Here is a 13,012-nt window from a genome sequence, read left to right on the forward strand (position 1 = left end):
AATTCTGATCTAATAAAAGGACAGAAAAAACAATTCATAGAAAATAGTTCTCTACTGTTAGAAGATGTTGCTATGATCTTTTTGACAGATGCTTTCCATGTCACAAGTTTCTGAATTACAGAAGTACAATTCTTTAGTATTTTAGGATATCCTCCATTGTAAATCACTTGCCCCAAATTCAGCACCTACTTTAAAAAGGGCCTTGATTGATGGTCTACATGAAAATCCATTGCTTCTTTCCTATAAAATAACCAAAATGACAACAGTTAAAAATTATATTTAAAAAATTACTTGACTAAAATCTTGTAGCTTGCATTAACAGAATAAAGATGAAACACTCTATTTGATCTACATGTAACTGACTAGTGACTTTTCACCAAGTATTCTGCTCAAACCCTCCCACTGTTCAAGTTTTTTGCTCCCTGAGTATCTATTAAGATGTAAAACTACAATGAGCGTAAGGGCACTACTTACTCTTCTGCTCATGCTCGTATCTACTGTCTTCCTTTGCACCAGCATCTTTCACATTCTTGAAACATAGTTTAACATTTGACCAATAAGAATTATTTGTTCTTTAGAGATAAATAAGTTACATAAAAGAATGCAAAGCCATCTTCAAATTTAAAATTTATCACTTTCTTCTTCAGGTTTTAAACTTGAAAGGGCAGGTTAGAATTTTAATTTAATAGTTACAGTTTTCCTCACATTTGAACTAGGCAAAAAAAAAAAAGTTACAGTTTTCTCTCTTAGAGCTTATGTGTTAAAATCTGCTTGACAAATTAAGCATATCACTGTATTCGTATCGGTTACTAATGTATTAAAAACCAATGCTTTAACTGACATCACCAAAAAAAAGGGGGTAATACAGAGATATTCAGAATTTGAAGGGCAATAGGGATTTACCTCACGAATCTATATTTTTCACTAAAGATATCTACAGAGCCACTGAAAGGATAATGGACTTTAAATTGATCAGCTGAAAAGTCTGAACAGCTTTTTATTTTAATCAAATCAGGTCTCTCTCAAACTGGGACAGTTTTAAAGGCTTTAAATTGAGTTCACAATATGTGACAAATATGTCAACATCAACGACTTGAAAACATCAGAGAAGTTAACATGTCCTCTAGCAAAGGATTATCCTTCCAAGCGTGATATGATAATTTAGTATGCAAGGTTTTAAAATCTCTGGGCCATACTACAAAATGAATTCACATAATAAACTGTAACAGGACACACTCTTATTCAAACCAAATGTACTGACGTATTTTCTTTGGTGATGAAAGGATTATGAAACTATACTATGCAAATATGATAAATAAAATTTGTCCCTAGAAATGAGACTGGATGAAAACTCATCTTTCTAGGACCTATTCTGCCAGCACTAAATTATTTATTCTCACAATAATATGTTAAAATAGGTATGATTGCCTACATTGTACCTATGAAAATAATAAAGTTCAGCATGATCACATAACTTGGACCAGGGGGATTTCAACCCAAATCTCTGGTTGCAAATCTCTGACTGTTTTTGTCCTTTCTGTTACCAACTACAGAGGGCCAGGAGAAGAATTCACACACACACACACACACAAAAAGGATATATTACTATATTATAGTCTAAAATGAGGTAAAACCGAATGTCTGAAAAATCCATGTGGAGCATCTAGGAGTTAGCAGCAAGAGGACCAAAACAACCTGCTCTAAACTTTTCAGCACAACTGGGCAACTAAAAGACAAAAAAATCATAATCTTTAATACTGATGAAAAGAAAGATCTCAATTATTAAAAGTGTGTGTTTCCTTCTTACATGTCACTGACCCCATACTTCTCTCTATTCAACATCCAAAATGGAAACCAAGAATGAATCATGAATTCCTCCCATCATCCTTACCTAATTCTTCCCTTAAAAAGCTGAGATGGAGAGAAATAGTAACAAGTGCATCACCGCTTAAAGGAGGTTTTGTCATTGTTATGTCTTGCTGTGTTTTTATAAAGAAACAATCCTCTCACAAAGATTTATCCATTAATGCTTTCATGAAATGTTTACTTAGTGCCCCTTGGAGTCAGGCGCTAAGCCCAGCTCTGGGACTACGGAGTCAGCTGGGACTCCGCTGCTGCCTTTGGATACCGTCGTGACGGAGGAACTGACATTTGGGCAAACAAGCTCCTCAAAGACTTAAACGCTGGGAGACACCCCTCCCAGGCCTCCCACCCCTCCTGGCCTGTCTCACTGGCTATGCCAAGAATCCAAGGGCCCAACTGCCGTTTCTCCTACCTTTTCCCCAGAGTTATGTTTACAATGAGCAGCTGCTGAGGGATGAGGTCGTGTCTCTTCAGCACAGAGAGAAGCCCCGTGTACCGCTCGCTGATGAAGCAGCGGACAGCCCAAGTTCAAGCTCCTCGGCTGGGATGCAACCAACTCTGCACACAACATACACCCGGACTCACACCATGTCATTCCCACAGGACGCGCGGGCAGGGAGAGCCAACCTAAGCACGAAGCGCTTTATCTGGGTGCTTGCTGCCCCCAGATAAAGTCCCTGTCTCCGGCTCAAGTGCTCCACATCTTCTGCCTGGCATCCACGCAAGAGGAGAAGGCTGACTGACCAGCTTTCACAGCGCGCAGAACCCAACACCTGACCGTGTTGGGCATATGAGGTGCTGTAAAAACATCAAGGAGCCAATTAAGTTTTCTCGGGCATCTTTATCTTGGGGAGTTTGACGCCAAATTCATCAAGCACCAGCAGTGTAGAGACAAACAATTTCTAATCTCACGAGAACCATTCGAAGTCATTTCTCCAGAATCCAGTCCCATGCTGCTATGAGAGCAAGCTTCCTTGATATACACAGAAATAAGACAAATTTAACTGTTTACAAAGGGTCATGACCTCGGTTTCACTAAATAATATCACCAGTAATACCGCTACTAACAACAGCTAACATGCATGTACACTTACTAGGTGCTGGGGTTTTTCAACTACTTTGCATACATCAGACTCACTGGACCCCACGGCAGCTTCACGACACAGGTCGTCACACTCTCCATCTCGCAGATGAAGAAAATGAAGTACGGAGTAAGGCAGCCGAGCCCCACGCCCAGAAGGTGCCCTCACATGCACTCCAGCTCGGAAACGCGAGCCCCTGCCTTTCTGGAAAATATGCAAACTGAAGGCTTGACACAGGCAAAAACTCAAATTAAATATATGTGCGCGTGGGGTAAAACGGAAGGTTTTCTGTTAAGGTTTCGAGGGATCGGGCTCAGGAAAGCCGTGCTGGAGACCCACCAGCACCAGCCCTGCCCACAGGCCGTACCAGCAACGACCCCACAGAGCCTCACACACCCAGGGGAGCCGGAGAAGTGCCCCCAGCCCCAAATCAACAGAAACCCCCCGTGGAGCAACATAAGCACAGCGCGGCAGCAGCTCTCCCGAGACTCCACTAACGCCGCTCCTATAGGTAAGTCCCTGAATAACTCAGGAGGACCCGCTCCCAGGGGACGGATCGCTTTTCAGAGCAGTAAACAGCCTCTTCTCCCATGACATACACGGCGAGGAGCTCCACGCGGCCTTTTCCAGATGCGCCGCTCTTGGACATCTCAACTGTAACACTCCCTTGTCAAAGAGAAATACTCCAACCTCCATTCCCTTTTCTACCACTTTTATACAGTGTGTTCGACAGTAAGAAGAGGTTACGATTACCAGGCATCGGTGCTATAGAAGCCAGTGGGGTTACAGAAGACAGTACATAATGGTTTATTGGTTACCTGCTTGGAGTCAGCCATCATCGATGAATCTAATTACCCGGTATCTTACTACTTTCTTGTTCTAGTAAGTTTACTATTCTGTTCTTCACCAGGGACAGGTTTTTTATTTTAAACAATGTGACGAAAGATAAAAGATGATTTAAAAAAAAAAGAAAAAAAACAAGGACTAGACTTTACATAACTGAAAATGATCAAAAAATTACCTTGAAAGCATCATCATTTTGAGTTTGGTTATAGTAAACCCAGCTTTGTTTATCATTTCAATTATTTCTCCAGCTTTCGATACTGCATCGGGTTTAATCAGAGCCAACGTTCTGTATGGAAATAAACAACAAAGAATAAGTTTGAAAATAAAAATAGTTCAGTTTTTACTTACAATTCCCAAGCAGTGGTAGTTTCCTTAACAATCATTCTAGATCATCAAACATCAAAATAAATTATTTTAAAAAGTATATAAAAGGGGGCGCCTGGGTGGCTCAGTGGGTTAAGCCACTGCCTTAGGCTCAGGTCATGATCCCAGGTCCTGGGTTCGAGCCCCACATCGGGCTTTCTGCTCAGCAGGGAGCCTGCTTCCTCCTCTCTCTCTGCCTGCCTCTCTGCCTACTTGTGATTTCTCTCTGTCAAATAAATAAATAAAATCTTAAAAAAAAAAGTATATAAAAGGTATCTGAAAAACTTAAAGTAAGCTTACTATTTTTCCCAGGGAAATAAAAATTAGGTACCCAATCTAAAAATAATAATAAAAGTTTAAGGGGAAAAAAGTTAAAATTGTCATATTTAATATGTCCTAATTAATGTAGGGAAAGAAAAATTCTTCCTGTATCCTTCAAGCAGTTCTAAGTGGACAAAGAATTAAATTTACATGAGACAGATTAATAGAAGAAAAAGCCAAAGTTTTATTATGTGGCATGGAGGCCCAGTAATGAAACTGAGACCCAAATAAATGACCAAAACTGGCAAGGTTTTCTTTGGTTTTTTTGTTTGTTTGTTTAAAGATTTTATTTATTTATTTGACACAGAGAGAGAGATCACAGGTAGGCAGAGTAGCGGTGGGGGGGGCGGGGGAAGTCAGGGGGGAACAGGCTCCCTGCTGAGCAGAGAGCCCAATGCGGGGCTCGATCCCAGGACCCTGAGACCATGACCTGAGCTGAAGGCTGACGCCTAACAACTGAGCCACCCAGGAGCCCCCCAAAATGGCAGTTTTTATACTTCCTGGACAAAGAGACAATAAATTTGTGAGGGATTGACAGGATAAAGGAAACAGATGTGGGGAGCCTGACTGGTTCAGTCAGTAGAGCATGAGACCTCGCAATCTCACAGTTGTGAGTTTGAGCCCCACATTGGGTACAGAGATCAGTGAAAAATAAATATTTTTTAAAAAGAAATGATTGGAAGCTTTAATTAGTAAATAATTCTAAACAATTTTGACGGAGGTAGTAGATTAGAAAGAAAGTAACAAGGTTTGCTTCTAAAGTTTGGTTGGCTTTAAAGTTTCTCTCTCTGGAGATAAGGATGTCTTTTTTACTACTTAGAAAAGGGAGAACACCTTCCCTATGGGAGATTTACTTCCAGCATCAGGGGGACAGAAGAGAGTCTGGGTGTCCTTGCACTGACTGTTTTTAAAGTGACTTTTATTTTAAATAATTGGTACGTCAAAGTGGCACATTTGGGGGCATGCTGCTCTTGGCCTCCACGTTAGAAAATAACTCCACATTATAAAACATTTAAAATTTCTATTTCTTAGAACACGGTTTATAAAAGAGGACAAATCTTTTTGAAAACTGCATTTAATATATTATGAACTTGATTTTTGGTCTCTTAGACTTTAACAAATACAAGCGAAGCAGTCAGTTCATCACTGATCTGGAAAGAAATTCTTCCTTTAGCACCCAAGCATCGCACAAGGGTTGCACAAAGACCCAAATGTCTTCTTACCTGGCAACATATTTAGAGAGCAAGCAGCATGCTAACTTTTCAAATCACACTTTCCTCTAAGAGGACTCATCAGAGCCAAGCACTCTTCTCACTCTGAAACCCCAAAAGATTTTTGGAGATGGAGATCACCTGAATGGCCTCACTTTACTGATGAGGTAACCAGGCCCAAAGAGTGACACCAAGGTCACACAGCTAGTCAGTGGCACCTTCAGGACAGAACACCCAGCTCACAGACTCCTAGGTCTGCACTCTTTCTATACCACAAATGACGTCACTCCGAGTATCATAATCACAAAATCCTCAAGTGTAGTATTTGCAAATATCAGATAAAAATCAGATGAGTTCGAGTAACTCCGTGTATAGGACATGCAAAATTATGATAAAGAACTGCCACCACTTTCCTTCCTTCGTTTTCAGTCGTTCTGACACACAGGCATGAGGTCAAGGGCTCCGGCTAAGAAGCGCGCCGGCCTTCTCACAGCTGGTTTCTTTCACCCACGAGGCAAGTCTGACTGAGGATACGGCAAAGCTATAATAATTCACGTTAACTCATGGCTGGTTTTTAAAACATTTAAATAATAAAAGTTCATCTCAATTTATTACAAGCTGTGCCAACAATCCTTTCCTTTATTTTGAAGCAAACGAGTCACTGTATTTCATATTACATGGCTTCATCAAAGAGAGAAAAGTCTCCACTTTTTAGCTCGCATTATAACACAGTATACTCATATCACCCTCATATACAATGAAAACTCTTCACTTTTTAACTCACATTATGACACCTTATGCCCATAAACCAAACTGACCCATGTATTACTTATGCTAAACTCTGGAAGAACCTTTGCAAACCACAGCTCTTAAAGAAAATATACAACACATCAGCCGTCACCAATTTCTATGAACAAGAACCAACGTGGAAAATACAAAACCGACAAAGCTTAATCTAAAGTGCAATTTCGTTTTCTCTTTACATGCCTACAGGAGGCATGACTGGCAGTCATTACTCTAAATAAGTCTGCCTATCATCGCCTCACTGCTTAACTGTTCAGTAAATAATAATTACAGTATATTCTGTACAGAAAGGAAGACGGGCTTGCAGAACTGCGTGTGTCATTCAAAAGAGAAGACAGCACGTAAAGAAACAAAAGGACCAGTGTCCTCTGCTGTAGCATAACAAGCTACAACACGGCAGCCTGTGGAAGGGTTCATGTGCTCCACGCCTCCTGCTCCTGTGTGCGGACCCAAGTCCCTCGGGCTGCAGCAGGACCAACCTACTTTCCCAGAGATTTGCAGACCAATGACCTTGAGAAGTGAAGGACCAGACTTTCCCAGCAGATAAGGCCTGACCACATTTGAAAACAGCTGCCACTGATGCCAGCAACTCTGTTCAGGGTCATGTCTCACGTCGACACACAACTAACCGCTTGGGCACCTGCTTCTCACACGTCACCCCCAGCATTTCCACGCCTTCGCTGGACAGGGAAGATGGGCTCTGAGACATTCGTCCACCATCTTCCCAGGTTGCCAGCACACTACACAAAGCAACCTTTCCTTTCCCAACATCACTCCTCCCAGAAGCACTGATTTTTGATTGACGAGCTGCCAAACTTGAGTTGAGAACCTGTTCTCTGTCCAGGAAAAAAACCATCCCAAAATGTAGTGGCCTAAAATGGCAATTTCTTTAGGTTCTGAGGTGGCCGGGCAGCGGTTTCACAGCTGCGTGTGGTTAGCGCGGCAGCTGGGACAGCGGCTTCTTTCTCCTTGTGGGCTCTCACCCTTAGGAGGTCACACCAGGCTTCCTCAGGGGCAGCCACATTGAGTCCGACGTGCGAACACTTATCACGCATCTCCTTGAGACACATTAGCTGACATCCCTCTGGCCAATGCAAGGCACACAGTCAAGGCCAGAGTCGATGTGAGAAGGGACTGGACAGGGTGTGGATCTCAGGAGGTGTGAGTCACTGGGAGCCCCCACTGTGAGGACCTGCCACATAGCAATCATCTCACCTGCCACGGAGCGCCCAGTGGAGGGTGTCCGCAGGAGATGCTCTCAAAAGAAAAAATGTATATATATACATAAAACCGTTCTTTTACTTTACAGCTTCTTAGCAAAGGAGAGTGAGAAAATAGTTTGGCCACGCTTTGCCAACTCAGAACAGAGAATTCTGCAAAATAAGAGTTTTCATGGGCGAAAATATGTTCCTCCACCAACAGGCTCCAGGCAAAAACTGCAGCAGATGTGTCCAGGTTAAAGACGCTGCATCACAAACAGCCTAGACGGCACAGCGCTGGAGACTCTGAATGTTACCTGCCTAAACGAATAGATTTGTAAACTTCAATCTATATTAATTGATGTAAAGATTTCAAAAGTTATGCATATTGGCCTTAAGCATATAAAAACTCATTTTAAAAATATCAACCCAAAGCCAAATTTGTGGTTTCTTTTAGGTTTTCTTTACAAGCATAAAGCATGTGTTTGCCCCCTGGAAATCTGGAAAATAGCCTCAGACGGGCACCTGTGGTTTGGAGGAAACCTCACTGAGCCAGAGCTTTCGACCGGCAACAATAGCAAAGTGGTTCAGAGCAATCCTTCCACTGAAAACGAAAAACAGTGTGTAAGATATTTTTAAAATATTTTTAAATATTTTTATATTTAAAATATTTAAATATTTAAATATTTTAAAATATTTTTAAAGCAAAAATAAATTGACTAGACACTAAACAATTATGAGTATGAAAGTGAACAAAAAATGGAGACCCAGACAAATGAGAAGGGAAGTTGCGTCAACCTTGCCAGCATTGCCTCCGTCTGGCTAATCCGAACTTTAATCTGTACCACATCACCAGGAAAGGGGAAGAAAATCCAACAGGATTCTCCCTATTATTTACTTAGGACCAAAGGCTACACCCTAAGGGGGAATCAGAAAGCCGCAGGCCTTGCCTGGCCTGACAGCCCAAGGTCACATCACTAAGGTAGCCTGGGAACTTCCCAGTTTTCACTCGGGTAACGTCAACCAGATCGCTGTCGCCAGGCAACACTCCAACGCAAACACAATTCCACCCCAGAAGGTCACTTCACCCTTTACGAAGTTGTTCATACACATATGCAAACACAAACACACACGTATCACACCCATATACATGTCCACGTACACACAGACACATGACAATCTGCACACACACACACACACACACGTGAGAAAGACCAACATGAGGGAGAACCAGAAGACACAGCACAAGACAGAAAGCCCTGCACGCAGCTCAGCTACTGGCACTGCGACCCAACGCGGACTGCACAATGGCCACGTGGACCACGGCTGAAGGCAGGACTGAGAAGGAAGCGGCAAGTATCAGGCAACTGGGAAGTCTAAGCTATCGACCATGGGTACGCAGATTCGAAAAAGAATCTGTTAGAATAGCGAGGGATAAAAATACAAAAATGAAAATAAGCACCAAATGGTCTGACAGAAGACTAGATGCAAGACTAGATGGAAGAATTTTGAACAAATTCAGAATAAAGCACAGAGAAACAAAAAAATATGACATACATATGAGGGTAGTTTCAAGAATATAAGTGAAATAAGGACATTTTCAGCTGAAAGAGCTCTCTACCAGTGAACAACTCTAAGGGAAATTTTAATTTAAGCAAAAATAAAACAATTCTGGGGTGCCTGGGTGGCTCAGTGGGTTAAAGCCTCTGCCTTCAGCTCAGGTCGTGATTCCAGGGTCCTGGGATCAAGCCCCGCATTGGGCTCTCTGCTCAGCGGGGAGCCTGCTTCCTCCTCTCTCTCTGCCTGCCTCTCTGCCTACTTGTGATCTCTCTCTCTGTGTCAAATAAATAAATCTTTTTTAAAAAGTAAAATAAATCCAAACAGAATGTCTAAAATTAAAAATACTACTACTAGTAAAGGCCAAAAGTGGTGAAGTCTAATTGTTAACTGATTATATAGAACAATAATAATGAGTCATTGGGTTCACAAAAACAACTGAAAAAATGTACAATGGTAAGCAGAAGGAGAAACAGATCCCCCGCTTAGCAGGGAGCCTGATGCAGGACTCGATCCAAGGACCCCAGGTTCATGACCCAAGCCCATGGCAGACGCTTAACTGACTAAGCCAGCCAGGCGTCCCTGATCTGAGAAGCTTTAACAAGAGAGAAAAGATTTAAAATTAGCTAAAAGAGTAAATTGTATGTTAAGGGCTATTACCACACACACAAAAAAAAAAATCCGATATAAAAAATTAATAAAGAGGGCGCCTGGGTGGCTCAGTGGGTTAAGCCACTGCCTTCGGCTCAGGTCATGATCTCAGGGTCCTGGGATCAAGTCCCACATCGGGCTCTTTGCTCAGCAGGGAGCCTGCTTCCCTCTCTCTCTCTCTCTCTCTCTGCCTGCCTCTCCATCTACTTGTGATATCTCTCTGTCAAATAAATAAAAATAAAATCTTTAAAAAAAAATTAATAAAGAGAACAGGAGAAAATTTTTGGAGGTGACAGACTGACTTATATCCTTATTGTGGTAAGAGTTTTACAGTGTAGACTTCTCTTCAAAGTCATTGAGCCATATGCATTGAACAGCTGCAACTTTTCTTTTTATACTTTTCTTTTTCTTTTTTTTTTCTTTCTTTTCTTTCTTTTTTTTTAAGATTTTATTTATTTATTTGAGAGAGAGGGCGTGAGAGCCGAGAGGGTCCGAGGAAGAAGCAGACTCCCCACGGAGCAGGGAGCCCGATGTGGGGCTCGATCCCAGGACTCCGGGATCATGACCTGAGCCAAAGGCAGATGCTCAACCAACTTTTTAATGTCAATTATAACTCAAAAAAGAGATTTAAAAAAAGAAGTAGAAATGTGAGTCAAATGTCATAAGTCGATAGTCTAGGGGAACTGGAAAGCCAAGGCTGGTCTGAGAGCTGAACCAAATTATACTGAGTGATCTGCATAACTGCCTCAAAATGAGCTGATGGGCCCAAAGAGATCGGTTTTACTTTTGTCTCCTACTATTTCTTTCGATGTAAAGAGAGGAGCGGAGTATGAGGACCACAACAGGAGTGTCTTGATTTCATAAATTACCCTTGATACTGTACACACTGAGAACAAGACTAAGTTATAATTATTACATACAGGTTATTTCCATAGGATTATGAGAGACATACATGTATTTATTTCACCATATGCCTACTTTTTTGGTCATTTAAATGAAACTAGATTTTTTAAACTTGAATTCTGAAGTTTATTTAAATCAGCCAAATGGTTGCTGGATTTACTAGCCCACATGCAGGGCTAGTAAAGAATCAAAGAATCAAAAGAGAAAATGAAGAATCAAAAGAGAAAATGGTGGAAAAAAAATGGTGGAACAGTTTAAGTCAGTAAAAATAGAATACTGAATATGTGTTCATTAATTTATTATATCATATTTATTAATTATATTTATAAAGGCCAAATATTTAAAATATGTCTTCACCTTCTTCAGTTCCTCCTCTTTTGAAATCAGTCCCATTCAACAGTATCTACCAGCGTATTAAAGGCTTAACAGAGAATGAGTGTGAGCCAAATGCAACAAGGCTTACTGGTTCCCTTGACTTTCTAGCTCTATGGCTGTGGCCAAGTTACTTAATTGTTCTATAAAATAGAATCAGTGACATTCACTTTAGACAAACAGAATTAATATCTTGGGGCGCCTGGGGGGGGCTCCGTCAGTTAAGCATCCAACTCCTGACTCGGCTCAGGTCATCATCTCAGGGTGATGAGGTCAGGCTCTACACAGTGTGGAGTCTGCTTGAGAGAAATTCTCTCTCTCCCTGGGCCTCTGCTCCACCACCCTCCCAAAATAAGTAAATAAGTAAAGTATATATACATACACACAAATTGTAATTCCTACAGGCATTATTATTTTATTTTGATTGGGTCATACTATTAGCCCTACCTCTCTAATTCATTTACTTTTGCTAGTTTAAATGAAAATTTAATGTAGTCTTGAACTGAGACTCATATGAAAAATGCCTATCACAGCCCCCCGCATACAGCATGTGATCAAAAAAATTAAAGCTTCAGAGTCCTGGGATCAAGCCCCGCATCGGGCTCTCTGCTCAGCAGGGAGCCTGCTTCCTCCTCTCTCTGCCTGCCTCTCTGCCTGCTTGTGATCTCTCTGTCAAATAAATAAATAAAATCTTTAAAAAAAAAAATTAAAGCTATATTTATTACTTGCAAATAAAGGAATTATGGTGAATGTTTCCTTAATCCTGTAGACTTTCACCATTAGATCTCATAACAATGGAAGGGTTCTACTTATCTAACATTCAAATTTTTTCCCTATTTCTGAGTTATTCTGGGAGTATTTTTTTAATGAGGCATTCACCACATCCCAATCCACCACCACCTGTGTACTAATATCCACAACGAGCACAAAGCCACCTTGAGAATTCTAAAGGACTTGTAAAAAGGGCTACGAGGGGCTTGTAAAGAAGTCACAGGAAGAGTAATACTACTGGAATTACTCAGATATTACACAATCAGCTCCTTATTTTGGTTGTAGACCTCAAAAGACAGTTGGACAGGTTTTTGTTTTTTTTTTTTCCCCAATCAAATTAAATGGTATTTGGAGCTTTATATACAGAGAGACTTACCTTCCACCAGTGGTCCCTACTTTTACTTACACAACAATCACTCCACAATGCAAGGAATCTCCCAAGACAAGACAATATATAAGCCACAGAAACTGAAGCCAAAAAAGATGACAACGGAAGTAAATTTCAATTCAAATACAGTCATTCTAGCCTCAGAAGACTGCAAACTAATAAATGCAGAGATTGAAAATTAAAATGCCACCTTAGTAATACTGAAAATTGATATTCAGAGGAAAAACATTAGTAAAAAGTAACCGTTGTCAGTATAGACTGATTTTCTGCTGCGTCTCCCACATTCTCTGTGTCTGTTCTAAACCAGAACTCAGGTGGAGTCAGGATGACAAATGCAGCCCTGACGATATGGGGAAAAGACTAGAGACACGGCCATGGGGAGGCACCGGGCTACGGCGTCTCTGCATCACAGGATGGGCCGCGCGCCGTGGGAGCAGAGGGGAAGCTGGGGAGGCCAGCCAGCCTCCATCTCTTCCTCCAGGCAGAACTATTCTCAGTGATGTAAACCAATTCACTCATTCGTTCAGCACTTTTTTGCGGGGCGGTCCCTGTGAATAACTGATTGTTTGAGGCATCACGATTATTACGGTCTTTAGGGACACAGTTGTGAACAAGACAAGTTTCTGTGTATCATAACTATATAACTTTTTTATTGTTTTTGTAGCAATCATTCTCTCTTCA

General features: G+C 41.3%; 1 protein-coding gene across 4 annotated transcripts in view; it reads right to left on the bottom strand.

Annotated features, from left to right (window-relative positions):
* NME7 (NME/NM23 family member 7) overlaps positions 1-13,012 on the bottom strand; it is a 268,375-nt gene that overhangs the window by 212,240 nt on the left and 43,123 nt on the right. For all 4 annotated transcript variants that reach the window (XM_047703757.1, XM_047703759.1, XM_047703760.1 and 1 more), the window contains exons 4-5: positions 3,967-4,077; positions 190-240 (exon numbers count right to left, since the gene is read on the bottom strand). In XM_047703757.1, the coding sequence (XP_047559713.1) occupies positions 190-240; positions 3,967-4,077 (162 nt within the window). The remainder of the gene's footprint in view (positions 1-189; positions 241-3,966; positions 4,078-13,012) is intronic.

The sequence above is a fragment of the Lutra lutra genome, chromosome 15, assembly GCF_902655055.1.
Source record: "Lutra lutra chromosome 15, mLutLut1.2, whole genome shotgun sequence".
Taxonomy (NCBI): domain Eukaryota; kingdom Metazoa; phylum Chordata; class Mammalia; order Carnivora; family Mustelidae; genus Lutra; species Lutra lutra.